At 31.1% G+C, this 23,744-nt stretch overlaps 4 protein-coding genes across 5 annotated transcripts in view; 3 read left to right on the forward strand and 1 right to left on the reverse strand.

The window, feature by feature from the left end:
- Positions 1-377: 377 nt before the first annotated feature.
- On the forward strand, positions 378-2,191 carry LOC105256419 (8-oxo-dGDP phosphatase NUDT18). Its single transcript, XM_011266301.3, has 4 exons — positions 378-633; positions 735-1,269; positions 1,381-1,486; positions 1,752-2,191. The coding sequence occupies exons 1-4, from the start codon at positions 531-533 to the stop codon at positions 1,989-1,991; spliced, it is 984 nt and encodes a 327-aa protein (XP_011264603.1). The 5' UTR covers positions 378-530; the 3' UTR covers positions 1,992-2,191.
- Positions 2,192-3,592: 1,401 nt separating this feature from the next.
- LOC105256422 (zinc finger protein 239) lies at positions 3,593-5,242 on the reverse strand. 2 transcript variants are annotated; one of them, XM_025409416.1, is made up of 3 exons: positions 5,010-5,242; positions 4,635-4,747; positions 3,593-4,557 (listed from the first exon to the last, which is right to left on the reverse strand). In XM_025409416.1, exons 2-3 carry the CDS (start codon positions 4,647-4,649, stop codon positions 3,652-3,654), a joined length of 921 nt encoding a protein of 306 aa, XP_025265201.1. In that variant the 5' UTR covers positions 4,650-4,747; positions 5,010-5,242; the 3' UTR covers positions 3,593-3,651. The 2 variants fall into 2 exon arrangements, with proteins under 2 accessions (XP_025265201.1, XP_011264608.1); XM_011266306.3 differs by having other exon boundaries at positions 3,600-4,557; positions 4,635-4,856; positions 5,010-5,239.
- A 124-nt stretch (positions 5,243-5,366) lies between these two features.
- LOC105256421 (replication factor C subunit 5) lies at positions 5,367-7,185 on the forward strand. Its single transcript, XM_011266305.3, has 8 exons — positions 5,367-5,575; positions 5,643-5,707; positions 5,828-5,955; positions 6,032-6,194; positions 6,268-6,427; positions 6,510-6,721; positions 6,800-6,877; positions 6,956-7,185. Exons 1-8 carry the CDS (start codon positions 5,535-5,537, stop codon positions 7,096-7,098), a joined length of 990 nt encoding a protein of 329 aa, XP_011264607.1. The 5' UTR covers positions 5,367-5,534; the 3' UTR covers positions 7,099-7,185.
- A 1,497-nt stretch (positions 7,186-8,682) lies between these two features.
- LOC105256420 overlaps positions 8,683-23,744 on the forward strand; it is a 70,727-nt gene continuing 55,665 nt past the window's right edge. Inside the window, exons 1-2 of the mRNA XM_025409415.1 lie at positions 8,683-8,940; positions 9,093-9,129. The gene's annotated coding sequence lies outside the window, so the exon portion shown is untranslated. The remainder of the gene's footprint in view (positions 8,941-9,092; positions 9,130-23,744) is intronic.

Genomic DNA, 23,744 nt, shown 5'->3' on the forward strand with positions numbered 1-23,744 from the left:
TATTTCACAGCAGGCATTTTGTGTTTTGTAAATAAAAATATATAAATATGGCAATGAATATAGAAAAATATTTATTTCATTTTTGAACATTACATTGGAAGATTACAGTATTTTTCGCGCATTGAATAATTTATTTACTATCAATTTATATACATGAGTGTCTTGTTATACTCTGGTGCTACCGGCATTTCATGCACATAGCACGGAACGAAACCAGAAATTGTGCACATTATACCTTCTGAGAACATTCATGGACTTTGGCTTTGTAGTTTATGTCATATTTTCAATGTCCATAGAGGGAGTATCGCTTTCAGGGATCACCTAAAAGCAGGTCATGACATCTCTCAGTCTTCTCTCTACCTTGAGATTTATTTTTATACATATTTACAAGCTGATAGCTGTCACCTGTCACTTTCATGTTGTTTATTAATCACTAATCATACAAAGTCGGTAACGATAATTTTCATTTAATATATATCTGAATTGCATTTTATTTTGCACGCAAAATAATATTTTTGTTTATATATAACATGTCAGATTTTATAGAGAATCAAGTTCAATTATTGCTTGCCGGACAAGCATTAGAAAATGATGACATATGTAATGTACATATTTTGGCGAGTGACACAATAGGTATGTCAAATTATCTATTTACTAATTATTGTTATAATATTATTAAAAGATTTTTTGTTCACAATAGAAAAATGATTTAATTAAACTATTTTATATTATAGCTGCAAAATCAGGTCAACTAACAGGACATATTCCCATTTGCTCGAAAACAGTGACATACATAGTCGCTGCTGTTGTTATAAATGATCAAGGTGAAGTATTAATGATGCAAGAAGCAAAAGCTTCTTGTACTGGAAAATGGTACTTACCAGCTGGCAGAGTGGAGAAAAACGAAAACCTCATAAGTGCTGTAAAAAGGGAAGTCTTAGAAGAAACAGGTCTAGTAATAGCACCAACAACTCTAATATTGGTAGAATGTGCAAATGGCACATGGTTTCGCTTTGTATTTACTGGAGATATAGTTGGCGGTGTTCTAAAAACACCTGATCAAGCAAATGAGGAATCCTTACAGGCATGTTGGATAAGAAACATAAATGATTTGCCACTAAGGTCTAATGATATTATATATCTCTTAGATAGAGGTAGAAGTTATGTTTCAAATAAATCTACTTCTCAACATCCTTATTTAATGCCCATGACCAAACCACATGCAAAACTATTGCTGAGATTAATAGTTACATCTAAAAAAAGGGCAACGTAAGTGATATAAATATTTAATAAAACTTTAATTATAATAATTTACAACAATATAATTATATTTAAATTAATAGATAGAAAATAAAAAATGAATAAATTCTGTCACAATAGGAACAGATTGCATGTGCTTATATCTGATACTGAACAATATAATCCACCAATTTGTGAAGTCAATCCAAATCGTAATTTACTGTCTACTTTGCATAACTTTATGACAGTGAGTATATATTGCAATTGATTACATATATTTTATATATAATTTTTTAAAAATCTACTTTTACTACATAGAAAATTAAATGTATGTTTTTCTAAATAGAGATATTTTCTGTATATTCTAAATAGATTTTTTTAAATATCCGATATATTTGTCTATAGAAAAAATAAAAACGTTAAGAAATAAGTTGAAAAATTAAATAGTTTAAAGGAAAAGAATAAGTTTGCTCTATAAATGTATATTTACGCGTTTATCGCTTGTTCTTTAGGAAATATTCGGGAACGATGTAGCACAACATAAGCCGCATGGTTTATTGTCTGTCGAATTTAGTGGTGGACAAGGAGGAGACGGTCTATGTTTGACATTATTGGTGTCTTTCAAATTACCTTTGGAAGATGTGCCTATAATTGGACAATATATTTGGCATGAACTTTCTGAAAATGTAGCAGAAGCTCTTGCAGCACGTTTACCGCGGAACATGACTGTCCCCTTAAAAGTTGTACGTTAATTGCATATAATTGTTTCATTAAATAATTATATTTATTTAATGAAAGTAAGCAGTATAGTAAAGGGCTCAAACAGAAAGAAAGTTTTTCTAAAATAATGTTTATGATAACATCGTAGTTACCCTAGTCTATACCAATGACTTTAAACAAACATTAATATCCAGTAAAATAATCTACATTCCATAGTTTTTTATATCTAATATAAACTAATAATTTTATAATAGCATATTAAAAAATAGTAAATTTCTTATAGTAATATTGGGATCATATAAAACACATAAATCACAAATTTCTTATCTTAATAAAAATATTGATTCCTGTCTGTGAGATTATGTGAGGAAATTATACAGTATTAAAATATCTTACATATAAAATATCTATATTAGCAATATAGATTATATCTGAAATTCAAATTGGTAAATAAGTATTATTTAAACTGAGAGAGAGAATTGTATATAATTAAAACTAAAAAATTTTATACATAAAAGACAAGTTTATTAGTTTGTTTAAAAATTTATTATATATTATTATATAAAAAGTATTTAAAAATGTTAAATAGAATAGAATTTTATGTTCGCGTTCGCGCGACTAAAAGTTATATAGTATTTAACTTATCTCACTTGCAAACTATCACTCAGCCAATATCTATAATATGAAATATGATATAAAAGAATGAAAAGTAGAAATAACATTCCTTGGAAAAAATTGTATATAATAAGAAAAAAAAATAAAAAATAACATAACAAGAAAATGTTTTAACAAGCATTTTTATCATTAATTTATTACATGTAAATTGCACATAGGAAAACAAAGATTCATACAAACTGTGCTATTTATTTTTGTTATTTTTATATGCATTACTTTATATACTCAAAAGATATTAATAATAATTGTAATGATTTGCTCATTTAATCCGAGGGCGATTAAGTTTAAAAGTATCAAGTACTTATATAAATATATAATTAAACAAGAAAAGTATGAAATATGTTAATAATTTATATAAATAAAATTTTTTTATAAAATAAAGTTTTCATTATCTTGTCAGATCCTCTCTTAGTAACACGAAAACATCACAGATTATATAATTAATATTTCACTGATCTATTATATAAATAAATCTATAAAATTTTCAAATCGAATCTTATATTACAATATAATAATGTTACATTAAGATAATACAGGAAGACTATCATGTAACTGCACAAAGTAGAAATGAAGGCAATTTGTTGCCTTTTTCAGTAAAAAAATTATTCATTTACAAGTGTATACAGCATTAAAAAAAATACTATAAAGATTCAATAATCTAAAAATTCTTAATATGCTGGATGAATCATGTAATGTGTTACAAATTAAAGCCTGTAATCAAAATATTATTTTTTTAATAAAAAATATTTAAAAAAATTTCTATATTGTGATATATATTACTATTTAATATATATTATGTAATAAAAAAGTTTGAAATAATAACATGATCTGAAATGAATTTTTTTTTAAGTTATATATTACACATATATTGCATATTTTTTCTTCTTCAAAATCATGAATTTTTCAAAAATCTTGATTAGTTATCAAGGTATTAGTTTGCGTAACAAATTATATGATTCAAATTATATACTTGTATATAATATTATTAATACTATTTAACTTCAACTAGAATACTAATCATCCTACAGTGTTTAATACAGTATCCTCTGTACTTTCATTTTTTATAGGAACCACATTATTAGTATTGTGTATAGATTTAATGTCATCATTGAGCATTAAAGATACATTATTAAAATAATTTGAAGAAGCAGTATTGTTAACATCTATCTCAGGATGTAATATATGCTTCTGCTCATTTTCACAGTCAATTGCATTTGTGTTTGTATTTACAGGATGTTTCTTCATATGAGTTGTCAAATTACCGCTATGATAGAATTCCTTCCCACAGATTTTACATTGAAATGGTTTAACTCCGGAATGTATTCTCTCATGTATTGATAAGTTGCCGCTATGTCTAAATTCTTTACCACACACGCTACATTTGTAAGGTTTCACACCTGAATGAGTTCTCAAATGAGTAGAAAGATTACCACTATGACTGAACATTTTACCACATATCTGACAACCATATGGTCGTTCACCAGAATGTGTTCTCATATGAATAGCCAAATTTCCACTGTGCGTAAAACACTTTTCACATTGATTACATTTATATGGTCGTTCCCCATTATGAGTTCTCATGTGTATAAATAAATTGCTCTTGTGTCCAAATTCTTTAAAGCAAATCTCACATTGACATTTCGATTTTTTTCCCATATTAGATTCTGTGGAGCTTTTTGATGGTCTCCCAAGACGATTATTTTTTACAATTGATGCTTGTGTTGCTAATGTCTGATTAATATTTCCTACATTTTGCAAATCTTGTGATAATTGTGATTGTTTATTCTCTACTATGACAACACTGTTTGTACTCTGGAGACATTGATTATTTGTCTGTATTTGATTGTTGCCATCTTCTTGATTAACTTGATAGAATACATTATTTTGCGCATAATTCTTCATATATGGTAAGCTCCCAGTATCCTAAGATGCAAATATATAGAATTAAATATATATAATGAATATACTAATTACTTACATAATAATGTATAGATACTTGCTTCTGCCTGGAACATAGTGTGTTGATCATGAACTTCATTTTTTGTAGGTGTCTCATTCGATAATTGTGTTTGCTCCCAAAATTGAGATAACTGACGGTGTTTGTATTCAACATCTTGATTGATAAAAGGATATATTGAATTATCTGAAGTCCTGATTCTATTATTGGTATTTACATCTTCTACAGTTGTACATTCATGTTTTATTTGTATGGGACTAAACATCTATAAATATTTATGAATTCAAAAAAATCAATTCAAAATGATAGTAGATACCACACATTTATATTGATGCATAATAAAATGTCACATGAAATTTTTTTTTAATTAATTATATATATTTGACATATTATGATATACATGATCTCTCACACTAACATTTTTATTTGAAGAATTGTCAACAAGGATCTCAGCTAGGAAATCACCAGTCGTAAATATCCGTGCTATCGGTCAAATTCACTAATAAAAGTGTCATAATTGATGACTCTTATTATATACACACAATAAATGTATTCAAAACTATTTGTATATCCACATTTCTGACAAGAATCTCCAATCTCTTTGTTCCAAACTCATTTTTGTTAAATATCTGTAAACGTCATCTATACACCAGAGAGAAAGGCGCGATCAAGTGTGCTCAATAGACCCGGGAAATTGAAGATTGATGACGTTACCGACTGCTTGACTGAAAAACATTTCAAGAGAAACATCGCAATAGCCGTTCTCTTTTTTGCATCATTTATGGATATTATCCTTATTGAAATACGGCATACCATCTACAAAAAATTACATTCTATGGTTGATGGAGGAAACGTTTAATTAGTTTAAAACACGCGGCAATGAAATAACCTTTAAATCGTTAAAACATAATTTTCAAACTAATAGTTTTATATTGTGAACAAAATGTCATCCACCACTGCTGAACAACGTGCTAATTTACCATGGTCAGTACAATATTTAAAATGTTAATGATTGAAACCTGCTAACTGAAAATCTTGTTATATATTTTAGGGTCGAGAAATACCGTCCCAAAAGTTTGGATGAACTTATTTCTCATGAGACAATAATAAGGACGAGTAAGTAAATATATATGAAATTTTTTATATATACTTTATATATATTTTATATATATTTTATATATACTTTATTGGCTAAATTAATATAATGAGTAAAATGCAAATTTGTCTGTTACACAGTAAACAAATTTATCGACGAAAATCAATTACCACATCTGCTTCTTTATGGACCACCTGGGACAGGAAAGACCAGTACTATATTAGCATGTGCTCGTAAACTTTATACTCCAACACAATTCAATTCAATGGTAATATATTATATTTATTATTAAATAATCTCATGTTTTTATCTTTATTCATATGCAGTTACTTGTTACATATTAGGTGTTGGAATTAAATGCTTCTGATGACAGAGGCATTGGTATTGTTCGAGGCCAAATTTTAAGTTTTGCCAGTACAGGCACTATGTACAAATCTGCATTTAAGTTAATTATTTTGGATGAAGCAGATGCCATGACAATTGATGCTCAAAATGCACTCAGAAGAAGTAGGTGACAATTTTGATATGTTTGTAGACTTCAAATTCTTTACATTTAATTCTTTTTATATATTATTTTCAGTTATTGAGAAATATACGGATAATGTACGTTTTTGCATCATATGCAATTACCTTAGTAAAATCATCCCAGCTTTACAATCTCGTTGTACCAGATTTAGGTTTCTGCCTCTTGCAGCAGAACAAATAATACCAAGATTAAATTACGTTATTGAAGCAGAAAAGTAAGCAAAACTTCACTTTATATTTAATTATTTATTTATGATTTCTTTTACATACATAATTTGTTAATAAAAAATTGTATAGCTTAAAAGTAACAGAAGATGGAAAGGAAGCATTAATGACATTAAGTGGTGGTGATATGAGAAAAGTATTAAGTGTACTTCAAAGTACATGGTTTGCTTATGGCATAGTAAATCAAGAGAATGTATATAACTGTGTTGGGCATCCATTACCAAGTGATATTCATACTATTATAAACTGGTTGCTTAATGAATCTTATGATACATGTTACAAAAGTATCCTTTTATAGTAAATCTATATACAATAATTTTCTTTATATAAAAATTATATAATCTTTAATATATATTATTAAGAAATTCAAGAACTGAAGTTGAACAAAGGACTTGCATTGCAGGATATATTGACGGAAATTCATTTATGTGTTATTAAAAGTATGTATTACTATATGTTTTGACATGCACATATGTCAAGTATTTATAATTATTATTAGTATAAACGTTTTCTTTTAGTTGATTTTCCCAACTCTGTATTTATCGATTTATTGTGCAAAATGGCAGAAATAGAGAAAAGGCTGGCCTCTGGATGTCGCGATATTATCCAAATAAATTCACTCATATCTGCATTCTACAAAGTTCGTGATATCGAAACATGATATCACGAATCTCCTCCATACATGGGTATAATTAAAATTTTTCATTTGTAATATACAACACACATACATACATATACATATAATACACACACACATATATGTGTATATATATATATATATATATATATATATATATATATATATATCCTTTAATCTCATTCTATTCTATTTTATAAATATAAAAATACCGTGAATATTATTTTCAAAATAAATGATGTTTTATATCACTGGTAATATATGTTAATATATGAAATTTTTTTTTTTTATTTAAAAATAAATTTTAAACACATTTATTTGAATAATGATTTATACGAAAGATAAAAATTCTTTTTTAAAAGATAATTACAAATATTACAATAGGAATATATTTCACAAAAATATAATATAAAATTGTCGTTATAATGGAACTGATTAGATATTCACAAATGATACATAAACTCCGCTCCTCACGCATTGTATTGTCCGAAAATAATAAAAGCAATATATGTATCCTAGATATAAGTTACAATACGAGATTGTTATCGTTGTCTGATTTCACCATTTAATTACATTTTTCCGTGCGCCTTATCAGCAGTAATAAAATCTAAAAATATATAGTCAAAATGTAAATCGCAAATGAGTCGAGTCATCATTGATTTTATCCGTCATAAATTATGCCCAGTCCCCCTCGCTTGCCGCCGTCACTTCTTCCTGCCTTACCCTTCGGAATCGCGATGATCTCTTTACGTGCGCGGAAAAGTGCAAACTTCATTCGGGAGATGATAACTTTCACGAACAGACAGCACAAACACGGGCAAGGGGTGAAGTTTGCTCGAGCTACAAGCCTGCAATCAGTGTATTCCGTACTCTTGGATCTTACAAGTAGTAACGGTCCGATAGTAGCCCGACAAATACCGCGCAATCAGCACGCGATCGTTCGAGCATCATATCGAAACTTTAAGCGCGCGAACTTCCAGTGTATCCCCGCTTCTCTCCTCGTAGAAACTTACGTACACATTACTCCTCGTATCACGCACCGAATCGTACGGCTAATGCATAACTGATATACCCGAGGTATGACAATTTAAAATCTGAAATCTGACGTTTTACATAATAATATAAAAACCTTTCAAATCAAAAGCATAAAGTCTACATAATAAACTTTTATATAAAATGGCGTCATGTTAACCGTGTTTTATTATGACGAGCAACCGCGTTAGTGACCGACTATACATATTTTGAATTTAAAATGTCTACTATCGCGTGTGATGCATGAGCATTTGTTGATTTTTATATATGTCGAAAAAATTGAATATAAAATAATCTTGTTGCCGTAACACAGTATCGCTCTTATATTATCTCTTGCGTCTTTAATTATTTATACAGTTAAAATTTTTATCGCTTCGGAAAGCGGTCGTTTCTCGATATAAAATATTTAGCGCGAGAGCTTCGTCCGTCACGTTATTTTTTACGAGTCGCGTCTACGAATCGTATAAGAAATAAATGCGTCCTAATAGCGAGGAGATGTACCAGTTGCTATACGAACGTCGTCGAGATGAGTAATAATACATGTGTGTTTTTTTTGCATTAATGTTTTAGAGGATCGACTTAATAATAGTAAAACGTCGTGGGAGGTATCAGCTTTAAATTCACGAGCCAACCTGCTATCTACGCGTCAATCGGCACTAACTTTGCGAGCGACAACGTTACAGTTGTAGATGGGACAGGAGAACATAAAGCGGCTTATATCTCCTGTAGTGTGGCAAGATCACCCTGGTATCTCCCTTGCGGTACCACTGTAAACCCTGCAATCCGTGCAAGTGAAGTGATTCAACACTAGTCCCGGCATGCCATTAGCTTCCTGTACGTGTATAATGTACATATATTGATACACATATATACATATATGTGTACATATATTGTATCATATATATATATATTTTCGAATATTAGTTTAAGTATCTTCCTAAATGGAATTTATACGCAAGTCTTACCTGAAGTTTTGTTCTTTACAGATGCAGCATTTCGTGGTGTATTACATACATCTTTCCGGTGAGTCTTTTTCATAGAAATATAAGATCAAACATTATAATAACAGCTTAATTATTAGATTAATAATTTAGTTCGTATATAGATATTAAAATATAAATAGTAAAATCTTATTCTTCTTCAAATATATTTTTCAAGTATTTACTTGAAATCTATTTTAAACAATTTCTTTCGATAATGATTTTTTACTCACCGTTTAATATGCATAACTCTTGTTGTTAAGACTAAAACTGTTATTAAATGTATTTTAAAAACGAAAAAATCAATTCATAATTCGAGATAAAATACTTTTTATATGCGTAAAATATTTTAATCGCGTTTATCGTCAAAGAAGAAGAATAAGCACATTCTTTCAAAGTGGTAGATTAGAAAGCTTTGAGTAGAGGATTTTGTTTTTAATATAATGAATTATTAATTCCTCTAATTTTGCGAATATTATCCTATGCAAATTAGACCTCGATAAATGCGGTTAACGCAAGATTATAATTATTCATTTCCTCGTTAAGCAGCATTTCACGCAACGTTTGTCGAATAAGATAAAAACTGAAAGCCGAGTATACCGAGTAAATGCACATGCAAGATAAAGTAAAAGGCGAAATTTGGTAAAGATAATCGCGGTAATTAAAATGGACAATCTTTTGCGAAGAAGATTCCACAGAAATTACAGTTCTATTTCGGGATTTGTTGTTAATAATCAATGTTGGCCCTCAGGGCATCGAAATTAATCGGAGAAAAGTTCTCTTTCCCCACTTCGTTCCTCATAAAAGCGCGCGAGGCCACACATATATTCTTCGAATTAGTGATTAAATAACACTCAGGCGCGATACTGAACGAAACTTCCGGGTTAATAAGAACTTTCGAACTCGGTGTGCTAGCACGTCGATTCTGCCAGCTATTTCATGTTGAAAACTTGGCGCAGACGTGCCCTTAACTTTCTGCTTCGAAATAACTAATTCAATTAGTATATCAGTGCTAGCGTGGGGTTAACTACGTCTTCGCAAGTATACGTAATCCACATTCCAGACTTAACTTTGACATAGCCCGTATCCTCCCTTGAACTTTCGTTTTAGGCTGGCCGTCCGGTTCGAAGAATGATTGCCGCGCGCGTCTGCTGATACATTTATTACACAGAGTACAGAGGCTTATTGTTAGTAAAGCGGATATTTATGTAGCTTGTCCGTGTCAAGCATACGAGCGTATTCCAATCACAAGATGTATTAATTAATTTGATAGTACCAGTCTATGATATTAAATAAACATAGATCATCATCATGTACAGTAAGATTTCAACTGATCATGTGATGCTTGTTATAATTTAAGTAATTTAGAATAACATTTTTTATTAATTTTTATTAATCATTCTTTATTGACTTAATTACTTGCGAAGAGTTAATCTTTAATTATCTTTAGTTTAATTTAATTTAATTTAAATTTCTCGTCAAATCTTTCTTATTGCTTTGATTGAATATATTTTTAATTTGAGATGTAATATTTTTAATTTCAAAAAAGTTTTTTAAAGTTTTTTTTTAATAAGATAAAAATGCATTTTTAATACATGATTATTTCTAAGCATAATTTTTATATAAAAATTTCTGATAAAAAAAGAAAATGATAAGAAAATGATAAATTGAGATTGAGACATAGAATATGATATACAATTATATTAATTGTATTAATATAATTTATTAATACTTTTACGTTCTAAAAAAAATAAGAATTTTGAAAAAAGTAATATTCTCTTCTAAAATGATTGAGTCAATTTAATTGTCTATACATGTTTATACAAGTGTGTAAATTCAAAAGACTCGACGAATGAGTTTTTCATCGAATTCTCGTTGGCAACATAATTTGACATAAAACTCATCGCAGAAATGTATGACTATAAGGATATTCGGTCGGTGGAGTGGCCTGTAGTATGCAGATTTAACGAGCGCAAAATAGCAGACGGTATTCCCGTTTATGTGCAATACAGCCGCGAATTTTCTCGCGCGCGTTACGGCGAATGCCATTACAAACAATAAGATTATGCGTCGCGTGCCTTCATCGAATATAGTAGCCGCTCCTTCGCGCTAAAGAAAGAGATTGAAATTCAATTTTACGGATATATATATATATATACATACATATATATATATATATATATATATATATGTATGTATATGTATATGTATATTATATGTATATGTATATGTATACTATATGTATATGTATATGTACATGTATATAGAACTTTCTCGAGGCAAAATCACCCAAGTCGCAAAGCAGGGCGCGAATAAAAGCAGGGCCGTTGCGGCAGGTAGACTCGCATTTCCGTTTAATCTCAATCGCATCCTCAACAGTGCCTGGGATTTTCCCCTTGCTCCAACACCCGCCCCTTTCCCCTTGCATTCTCCCCTCCTCAGTGACTACCGCGGTAAATATCCGATAATCTATATCCCGCGGATACAACGAACGCTTATATCCGCGGGAAATCGCGAGTCGCGTAACCGAAAAACTAATCGAAAACTTGAGAACTAACCGGAAAGCTTATCGAAAAGCCTTCAGCTCTTTTTCCCCCTTCTCTCTCTTTATTTATTTCTCTCTCTCTCTCTCTTTTTTGCGAATGGGAGCTTGAATTTCCCAGCGGCGCTTATGCGACATGCTTATCTCGCATGTGCCACCGGTGAAATTTTGAGAATCTTGATAAAATGGGTACATTTCTTTTATAGAGAAAACTCATCAGCTCGTATTTCTTGCCTTGCATCCATAATGCTGAACGTAATTGTTTAAAGTTCAAAGATCGCGATTGGTCTAATGTTATATTAGATATTTTTTTTTATTTGATGTTATTTTAATGAATTAATCGATATTGTAGCTAATATTTTTTCTTTTAATTTAATATTTTTATTTAATTAGTTGATGCAAATTGAAAAAATTTCCCGGAAATACAAGATAAAAAAGTACATGAAAAAGATTTTATCAATATTAGTATATGCACATTGTGTAATTTCTTTAATTTAATTATATTTGTATGTGTCTATAAAGCGTAGCACAAAATTTATTTTAACAGAAAAATATAAGAAAAATATTTGCATTGTTTTCAGCATAAAATTTATTTTTCACACTAGTTACATTACCCTTATTACGCGAGAAAATATGTATGGACTTTCATATAAAATATATCAATATTTACTTAATATCGATTGATGTTTTTTATTGATTAAATCGGTAGATGATCTTTTTCCGATTAATTAAAACGTACATCTTTTTTTGAATTATACTTGCGCATTATATTACATACGCGCAGTAGAAACAATGTTGTTCCGAAATTTGACTCACGGTATAAACGGACTGATATTGTGTTTCGCCAATTGTACGTATCCAACAATCGATGGTGCATCATTTAACGGCGAACAAAAGATGTATCGTGCAACCCAGCAAGAAGAGATCGCGCATCGATGGTTCAAAATTCGTGTGAACCCTTACAAAAAGATTGGAGTCCAACCCTTACAGGTTGGATATCACGGGAGATGTGCCTCCATCCGTGGGCGCCAACGAACATGGATGGAAGCTTATGGCCGATTAGCTATATCTCACTTTTCGACAGTGGGCGATTGAAATGCTGGCACACATCAGTGCGAAAAGAGAAAGACAGAGAGAGAAAGAGGGAGAGAGAGGGAGAGGAAAGGGAGGAAGTGCGGGTGAAGCGAAGATCAACTTGGCTCTACGCGCACGAGCGTTCGTATGCTACCTCTCGGAGATCGATCTCGTTAACTATGGCAACAATATTTCGCCGCGATAGTATCATTCATATGCGCGCAGCCCGGATCTGGTCGGTCGATCCGAAAGTAGCCGGGCTCGCAAAGACCCACACCTTCGTAAGGTGTTATGTAGCACCCCGTGACTTATTCCTATACCAATACTCTCTAGTGATAACAATAACGTTAATGTCGGAAATATAAATTTTTCAATATTTCGAATTTCATTGATTTTATATATATATATATATATATATATATATATATATATATATTCAGAAATTTGAAATCAATATTACTTTATTTCAATTTTGAATACACACACATGACAATCGCGACTTAAATTTTGATAAAGTAACATTAGACTTAAATAAGTTTGCGAAAATTTAATTTACACTGCAAGAAAATATACAAAATTTTCTAAATTGTCACGAATAACTATAAAGCACGTGATTATTTATTCAAATCCGATAATCTAAATATATCTTGCATAATTTGAATATGTCCTTAATTAGTACGGGTTATAGAGATACAGCGTATATCGCTATAAGGAATTGGAGGGTTGCCTCTCATGTGAATCAGAGATATTAGACGCGTTCGCAATTTACATCTGGCGAACGATTTTACGGCAGGAAGATAGAGACGGGTGCAATAAGCGCACGCGGAGAATGTAAAAGGAGCACTTTCGAGTCGGTTAATTGGTGGACGACAAAAACCAGGTCTCGCGAGGGAAAAAAGTCTAGTGCATCTGGACTTTGCGAGGGCACACTCTTTATGGAGCAAGGATAGAATAGTCGAGATAACGTTGATATAAGAGAGATCTCATAAAGTCACGTCGTATCCTTGGCCGATTTAGTTTGAATTTCGCCTGACCGGGGATACTTGTTAGCGAGATAACAGAAAATACGTATGCATTATGCGTAAAAAATTAATATTATGCAATTAAATTTCGATCAAAATTCACAAACTCATCTGATTAACACCTGTTTTTCATTTATCCGCGTAGTTCTCATTAGCATATGCGCGGCTATTCCTATAAGTTTTCGCCGATATATCAATAGTATAGATAAACTATGAGATGCAAATCGGCCGCGAAAACTTCCCCAATGTTCGTAAAATCGAAATACCGATAAATCCGGATGAGAAAGATGAAACGAATGACTGCGTTCATTATAAAAATTTATCCTGCGCGAATAAATTTTTTTCGCGAAATTCTAATACCTCGATGTATTTGTTCACAATTATTTTTACCGTTTTCGCACCTAATCTTAAAATAATTTCGCGTTATGAATTAAGAATTGTATTCAACAAGTTGTGTGGAAAGTACAAAAAAAAATTGCAATTATACTTTCAATTTTCTCAAGGCATTATTTTCTCAAATTATGCGTTATTCTATGCCAAAGTCTTTGGTTATACAATCTTCTGTTAACCTCTTTCTAGCAGTATAATTTCATTTTTTAAATTTTAACTGTTAAATTAAAATTTTGTTGAAATAAAAACCATAGAAGTTTAATATATTTTTCATTTGTATCCAAGTCGAAATTTTGTTTTTATTTTGATGTTTATAAAGGATTTTGATTTTATTTATATAGAAATTATTATTGAAGTTCCTATTATATCTCAAATGGGCAGTAAACGAGTTTCTCATTTAGAAGTTTAAAAAAGAAGCTTTCAGTAAAACTATAGATTAAATAGTTTCAAAATAGGATAATCTGACTTAAAGTATCAAAGTAAATGTTAGATTGAACATTAAGATCGAAAATAGGAAACAATTTTCGACTCGAGCAGTTTTAATTTTATTTCACAAAAATCTTTATATCTTTATTACATTACTTACAATAATTAGAAATTATTATTATTATAAAATTTAGAATAAAATTTTATCATAGTTTACATATGTTTTATAATAGATTTTTCCAAACATGCCAAAAATCTCAAATATTTGTATCTATTTTTTTTTAAATGACTTTAAATGAGTTGCATGTAATTTATTTTTTTTTTATGCCACAAGCAAAATAAATCATCATTAATCTTAATACGTAACATCTCGCAAAATAATTACAATCATTTTCAATAATATTTCGGTCTGTCTGATATCTCAATCGATTTCTGCATAAAAATCTCAGTCTTCTTGACTTGCTTGGTAATTCTCGTCTGACGTTAAATTAGCTTGTAGAAAATGCGCGCACAATTTGTATCACGCCAGTACAACCGAGTCGACGATAATCGAGCTCGGAAATCGATTGATTGGAAAAGAATTAATGGTATCTTTTACTTCTATACATTTTCACGTCCACATTGGAGACAGCTTTCGTGTGCACTATACATTAAGAATGAGAAAAATTCTGTTTCCATCGAGCAGATTCGCTCTGCTAAGTGCCTTGAATGAACACACGTTATCCCGATAAATAAGAGATTTGCTGTTTCCATCAATTTTGTGTATTGTATCATACATTTTATAGTGGCTTATATGACACGCATGATTGATAACATAATGACTCCAAAAGATATCTGAAAATATTTTGAAAACTTTTTTCCTAAATGTGTGTATGTAGATGTGATTTTATTACAAAAATATATATTTCAAGCATTATTTTAAAAATAACAAGTAAAAAATTTTGAAGTTTCTATTGACCTCATCTCATTGTCAGATGAAAACAATTTGCTATTGTTTGTAACACAATTCGTATGTGTGATTTTTTTAGCACAGATTTTTCATAATCGGTTTAATCGCTTGGTTGCTTGACGGATGTCTGAAAACTTTTCAAATTTTTATATAAAATGTGGAAATCCAAAAGAATTTTTATCTGATATATCACAAATTGTTTTCAAGATATTTAATTATATTTTCTATAAATTTTAAAATAAACAATTGCTGTAATTATTATCTATTTTATGCATGAATAATTTTTATTTTATAATTGAATTTTTTATTTTAAAATTGAAGTATAAAGATACCATATGTTCATGTTAAATTGCATGTGAAACATGTATTATTTTTTGAAAAATTATTTGAACGAGAGAAAACTAATCTTGGGACAACAAACAAGAAATGAAGGATGCGGAAAATTATTTTCAGTAATCGAACATTGATCCTTTCGCGAAAGATAGATTGCTTGAGGAAAATTAAAGAATCTAAAAGATGTCCTGTTATTCCTATAGAAAGCCTTGAGCAAAATATTTCATTCTTTATATTTATTACTACTATTATCGTATTCTATATTATTATACTATTTTGTACTTAATGTTCTTAAAATAGTTATTACTCTTTGAGTTAATGATGCGCACCCCCATTAACGGCAATATTCTTTTAATAAGGATTGTTTATAAATATTAACAGCGACTTTAATTTGAACTTTTCATAAGGATTATTTATAAATATTAACAGCGACTTTAATTTGAAGTCTTTATAACGCAAAATGACCTCGCAAATGGTGCATTAACGCCAACAACGGACTTAAAATAGATCTGAAATCTTTAAGACATCGATGTTAAATCCGACAGGATGCAATGATTACTTTTTTACTAGGAACTCTATATATTTTTATCATCATCTGTTTTCTCTTGTTTATTTCATGTTAAAAAAATAACGTTCAAAATTTAGTTAAAGCTTACTTCCATATCGTTGTTGCAACAAACATGTTATAGAAGAATTGTATAAACTCTCTATAAACAATTCTCTTAAAAAATATCTTTTTTAAAATATAACATAATCTAATAAGAAAAAATATAATGATATTAAGTCTTCACGTCTCTTCAGGGGGAGGTAAAGAGGGGTCTTATAATATTCTCGGTATTGAGAATCTATATCTTGGTTAATGCACCAAGTAAAATATATGCATAAGTCTTTCACGCGTTTTAATTTTCGCGAATTACTAATCTTTAAAATATTATGCACTATCATCCGCGGTGGCTCTTATCGCTCTTTTCTCGGGTTGTTGTTTAATACATTACAGAGCCTAATTTCTATTTATTAATTTGTTATAATGAAATTATATATAAAAGTAAAATAGAAATTATGCAAAATAACTATATTTTTTGAAATATACATATTTAATTAAATAATCGAGAACATGTTTTAATATGTAACTTATCCGCATATAAATTCGTTATATTTTCTAGCAGAATTATGGTAATGCATAGAAATGTTAATAATATTTTAGCAATTTTAATTTTTCAAGACATGCAATGAACCAACTCTGCAAACTTTTTCCACAAAATTCATAGTGCTATATTTAAAAAAACTAATGTGGATTTCACATGCACATAAAATATAAAAAAAAAATTAGCAAATTATTAAATATAATTTTTAACACATATAAAATGTCAGTTTATTGCTTGTGAATACCGATTTAAAATTTAATAACGGTTTATTTAGACCAACTTAGATCAATTATTTCTTATGGTAATTAGTCGTAAAAGCTTCTGCAAACTAAGCTACTGGGATGCCTCGTTGTTCATTAAAATTTTAGTGAAACTTGTGCTCTTTAAAAATTTTAATTTAAAGTTTTATTATCGATATATATTTAATGTTGAATATTATAAGACATAATATTATATAGTGAATTTTGTCAAAATTTGTTTATAAGAAAAGAATTTAATTTAATTTATCACAGAATTTAACATTAAAACAAGAAATAATTATATTATAAGAACGTATTCTGTATTTATTTTTGGCTAATCTTCTTTAAGGAAAATATTGTAGTTTTGCATTATAGATGACTCATATGTAAATCTATCTGCGAATTTTTCGATAAAATAATATGAAGCAGCGCTTTTGCATTGCTTATTTTCGCGGTGATCAAAAACTGGCAATTTCAACGTTCCCTTAAATGCATTCACACGTAATGCCCGAGTGTTACATCGTCGTCTATTCGGAATGTATATTGGGAATAGTATTCGTCAACGTTCCTTCTAAGGACGTTAAACCGTGAGAAGTTCGCTCACGAATCGCGAACGGCTTAGAAACGTTTCTCGTGCACTGTACTTTTGATGCGAGCGATCGATGCGCGAACGGTTTACGTATATTTCGGGTCGTGAATACCGTGGTTTGGCATCAAAGCTCGCCGTCGGGGAAACTAGTTGATCAAACAAACAAAATTCGAAGAAATAGTTAAAAATGTTCCGAACTAGTGATGTAACTTTGCGTCACCGTTGCCAGAAACCGTAACATTCTAGTTCATCTTTCATGTACAGCGAGTATTGATTTTCCGCGGAAAGCCTGCAGACAGTTTCGTCGTTCGGATAAGACAATTTTCCGAAAATCACTGATTCGATATTCGCCGATGACCGATGTTACAAAATTCCTCCCCTAAACGCGTCAACGGGCACAATGGTGACATGATCGTTGAAAAATTCGAGACCTCGCTTTGTTGCTTTTGCGTTCTCCGTCCTTTTTTTCCGTCGAAATATTCGTTACGATACAATACATGTTTTTGCCGGAATTTTAAATACGAGAAAACTCGCGAAATATTTTCCTTGTCTCGCCTGACCGCAGTGCAAAAAATTGAAGGGGAGCTAATTGTTCCCGCGTTGAGGCAGATTAACAATGAATGAATGCCAGCATGAATATTGCTGGGACGTTATCCATTTTTGGCAACGTACTATGCCGCACACGTGGACATTACCTAGGATAGTTTCCATGTCACGGTAAGTCCGCGAGCGAAATCCGCGAATGTTCCAAATTTCATAATTATGTAAATTATTGGCAGTAAGTGCACATTCAATTACAGTCGAAATCATTAAGTATTTAACGTTACTCACGGATGCGTGCACGATTGAATTTATATTGAATAATTTAAAAGAATGATTCCGATAACTCTCCAAGCAATTGCGCGATATCGGGATTACGAAATAATTATAAACATTGAAAGAAAATTAATATTTTTTAAAATAATGACGTACTGAGGACGCGAGATGCTAATATAATTGAGATATACGAGCATATTTATAGAATAATAGGTCAATAAAGTTTAAAATTCGTAAATTGTTCACAGATCTGTTTTCAAATCATAAATAGATATACGTGCTCCAAATTATTACACAGACATTTTTATCTCCAATTGTGTTAAATAATTTTTATTTTAATGATTCGATTTAAAATACGATGGTACTGATAACGCGCTAACAATACTGCCACAAAATCGTTGCAACAGATGCTTGAGATACATCTGTAACAGCGTGCAACGAGAAAGAGAGAGAGAGGAGAATCCATTTTTACGCTGTCCTAGTGTAACCCCATTTATCTTCCACCTGCGCCCATCACGTACTTGTCCGGTGAGTTCGAGAGTTCGTAGCGGAGACGGATGTCTCTCGCGAAAATCAGACTCGAAAGATCGATCGAATGGCGAAAGAGCTGGCCGCGCTTTGTCTTTACATCTTTCTCTTACCTCGCATTTCCTTCCGGATTCCTCGCATCGCTGATCTGCTTATTGGTGCTTCGCGAACGACTAATCTCTTCCTTAACGCGAACCATCTGATTTTCCAGATACTTTATTTCTAGCGTCTTCAATACGACAATAATCATGCAACTATAAATTAATTAATATAAAATTTTTTTAAATTAATGAAATGCTTGATTATTGCATTCATTCTTGAGAAATTATTGATTTATCTATAAAACCTATTGTATTTTCTCATCGAAAAATCTATTATGTTTTCTTATCGAAATACAATAGATTTTATGAGAAATTTTTAATTTGCAGAAAAGCATATAGATTATAAATTATAAAATTGATTTGCGCGCGAGGTAGACTTTCTAAGAGAATTTTTAAGAGTCAAACGAACTGTTGAGAGTGCGCTTAATTAAAAGTCACTGAGAATCAGATACTACACTCCTCATACTACATCCTCTTCGTTCGATAAAATCGTTCTTTTTTTTTTTTTTTTTCAAACATTACACCCTTGTGTTCTCGTGAAGGCACTAACGCGACAGACAAACGATGTCGCGACGTTTGGAATGTCGAAATGGACTCATCGAGCAACCGCACAGAAGACGGATGTTCCTCGCAGAAATCAGACTCGATGGATCGATCGTGAATGGAGAAAAAAACCTGCCCTCATTTCTTACTGTCCTGAACTATCTCGTCTCTCTTTCTTTCCTTCTGTCAAATGCTCTTTTTTTCTCTCTTTTCTATCCTTGATCCTTGCTATCTTTGCACGCAAAGGGGCCAAGTACTTTTCTTGTCGTGTATGATACGTTCGGGCAAACTTGCCCATTGACCGTGTCATGAAGCGACACTCAAAAATGACAAATGATTTTCGCGAAAATTAAACACATAGCATCGAGCGCGTGTAAGAGAAACTCTTCCATTTCTATTCAGTGTCAAAGTTTTGACATTATTTTTTTTGCAATTTGTTATTTTTTTATTAACAAGTCGGCACATATGATATCGGAATAGAAAATATTTTTTATATTTTATATTTTAGATATCAACAGAAATCTCTATTTTAAAGATAGAGAAAGAAAGAGAGATACTTGGATAAAATTTCATCCAAATATATCTAAATAATCTATTTATCTAAATATTTATATATATTTGTGCGAGAACAATATGGTTTAAAATTAAGATAAGAAATCAATTTTATTTCGTTCAAAATTTTTTGAAAAGAGCTATAATATTATTCTCTTACTTTATACATATGACAGTAATCTTTGCATATTTTTGTGCAGAGAATTTTTTTCAAGATTAGTAGCAAAAAGCAAGAAACATTGTAGTATAAATGTGTATCTGTATGTATATGTGTATATAAACAAAGATTATGAAAGTATCATAATCTTTGAAAGAGAAACATCCATTAGATACGATTTTCTCACATCTTTTGCATTTTTATATCACTCGAGGTAGAATCAAATGTGTAGGTCATACAAAAGAGATAGGCATAAGCCTGCATTATGCACACTGAAATATAATGAACTGAAATATAAGACTTAATTGTGTAATGATCAGAAATAGATAATAATCGAGATTTTTTAAGCATTGTTGATAATAGGATGACAAAATTTTTGTAATAAATTACGTACTCATTTTTATGAATACGATCTGTTGTTTTACAAAAATATAAGTACTCAATTCCTACACATTGAAAAAATAAAAAAAGAACATAAAGATGCCAAACTGTAAAGAGAAAGCAATCATGTAGACAAAAGTATTTTGTAAAGTTTGTAAAACTTATAATCCTTTATGATATCTCCGAAAATAAAAACTACGGTTTACAAAAAATGTTTATATAACATTATGAATATATTTCATATATGCTATACTTTTCGATATTTTTCTATTGTTGAATTATTAAAAAAAAAAATTTTTATTATATAGAATTAATTAATTTGCCACAAGCACATACACACGCACAAATAGTCCTTAAATGGTCGATAACTTTACGTTTAATCCTACCTCCTTAAATTCAAGAAACTTCTTGTACTAATCAACGGCGCGCGTTGTTAATGGCATTCTCAATAAAAACGCTGGAGTATATTTGCTTCTTGTATTTGTTTCTTACTTCTTGCAACTCGATGCGTTGTTCCCAGGATACCACCGATGTGGAACATTCAGTATCTCGACGGGAGGTTCCCCTTATCTGTCCGAGGAATTTCAATTTAGAACCACCGCTAACAAGGACTCAAGGTCCAATCCACGAAACCTATACAATCGCTCGCATTTCGCCGTAGCATATCAAGAAAGCTTTTGTGCTGCAGCCTTGCGCACATTGGAATTTCCTTTAAAGTGATGTGCAAGGTTCTGATATCACGTATGATTCCGTTTACTTTTCAACTATGTTCGCATACTTATTTCCAGAACTATACAATTTCGATTTCATGCGCTCACGTTTTTATTAACAATGCTACTATTAATTACGGCTGTTATGGTTATAATGATACGTAATTATTATATAATTGCAATTAACATTTAAATGCTTGGTGACATTTATTCAGTGATATATTTATTCACATTAATTTCTGTTTCTCATATTTATGATTAATTTAAATTTAAATATTTTTTTTTCATTTCTCTTCCCGCCTATTTAATTTGTTCTACTTTATATATATAAAGTAGGTCAAAAATACGCATTACAAAAATAGGAAAGTCATTTGATAATGAACAAAAACATATAAACATTACCAAATTAATTTTATTACATTTTATTATTATTTTATTATTATTTTATGCTTTATAATATTTATAAAAATTAAAAAATTATAACAAAAAATAACAAATATTAAATTTTTGATTCTTCAAAATAGTTTCTTTTTGTTTTTAATACTGCCACACATACTCTTGGCATTCTTGACAACAGTTTTTTAAAAGTTGTTACTGATATTGGATTCCAACATATTTGCAAACAAATATCAGTAATCAAATATCTGGAATCAAATATCAGTAACAACTTTTAAAAAACTATTGTCAAGAATGCCAAGAGTATGTGCGACAGTATTGAAAGCGAAGGGAATTTTGAAGAATCAAAAATTTAATATTTCTTTTATTATTTGTTATAATTTTCAATTTTTACAATACTAAAGTATAAAATAATAAAAAATAATAACTGTAATAAATTATAATTTGGTAACATTTATATATATTTTTGCTTAAAATAATGACTTTTCCGTTTCTACAAATGATATTTGTGTATGACTGATATATAAATAGTTTAAAAGATTTTTTTTGTAAACTAATCCTGACTGTAAAACTAAAAAATAGCTCGCACTATGTTTTATGTAGATCTAAAACATCTACAATTTTTTCGGGTTTTCTGGGATTAAAGTCAGCTCACGCAATTGTTGGCAGTTTCGGAGCCGAATGTTTATTCTGAAAATCAAACTTGAAGGATCGATTGGAAAAAAGTGTCTCTTCGCCTTTCCACCTCTGTATTCCCTTGTTCCCAATTGCCCCTGAACCATACAGGATGGCACATAACATAAAATACTTATAAGATGGGATCTAATTCTCGAAACAGAAATAGATTCGCTGAAAGACATTCGCTCTCGCAGTAGCTAATAGTATCTTGAACGTAGGATATAGCTGTGTTTTCTTATTTTTCTCGAATCTATCTCAGAAGTATTTTCCGCACGTATCACATGACACCCTATATACACGCGGTCGTGCATGTTCATCTCCTTGTATAGCCCAGGATGCTATAAATGGTGACTGTGTGTCGTCGCGCTTTTCTCTCGTCCTCGAGAGAAAAGACGAGCAGCTGTCTCCTCCGTTGCGTCATAAGGTATTCGTTCAAGTGGACTCATCGCGCGTGTACAGGGCACAGTGTTACACGATGTGGTGCGGCTCGATGCTGATCGCGAGGAGCTTGACCCGTTGCTAGAACGGGGAGGAAAAGAGAGAGAGAGAGAGAGGGAGAAGAAGAGAGAGACCAAAGAGAGGGTAAAGGAACCCGTGTCCTTCCCCGTGGAGGATCCGGGGGTGGCGGACGAGATCGGCGTTGCCGACGTTAGTGCCGTAAGGCGGCACTCAAGAGCCTTGGACCACTCTCTAAATGACTGGCGACTGTCAGGCCCACGAGACTCGAATTTAATACGCGAGAGATTTCGGCTCGTGACACGCTCGCCGCTTTCCTCGCGTGTATGTGTGTCCATGTATATACACGTGTTCGCAGACGCACACGCATGACAAGTGTATACGCTTACAGTTGATACGTGTACATTTATGTAACACGTATACGCGTACACGATGCGCCTTCGAGCGTGTCCCGCGAGCGTTTTTAGCGGAGCGTGAGCTTTAAAAATGGTACCGCCGGTATTCCGTCGAGTGGCCGCGTCGTTTGTCACGGGAAATTTAGTATCATTATGCTCTCCTCTTTTCGCCAACGACGACGGTTCGCATCGGAGAACGATTCCGCGTTCATTGTTGCGGCCGAGCGAAATAATGA

The sequence above is a fragment of the Camponotus floridanus genome, unplaced genomic scaffold (genome assembly GCF_003227725.1).
Source record: "Camponotus floridanus strain SB8 unplaced genomic scaffold, Cflo_v7.5 scaffold262, whole genome shotgun sequence".
NCBI lineage: Eukaryota > Metazoa > Arthropoda > Insecta > Hymenoptera > Formicidae > Camponotus > Camponotus floridanus.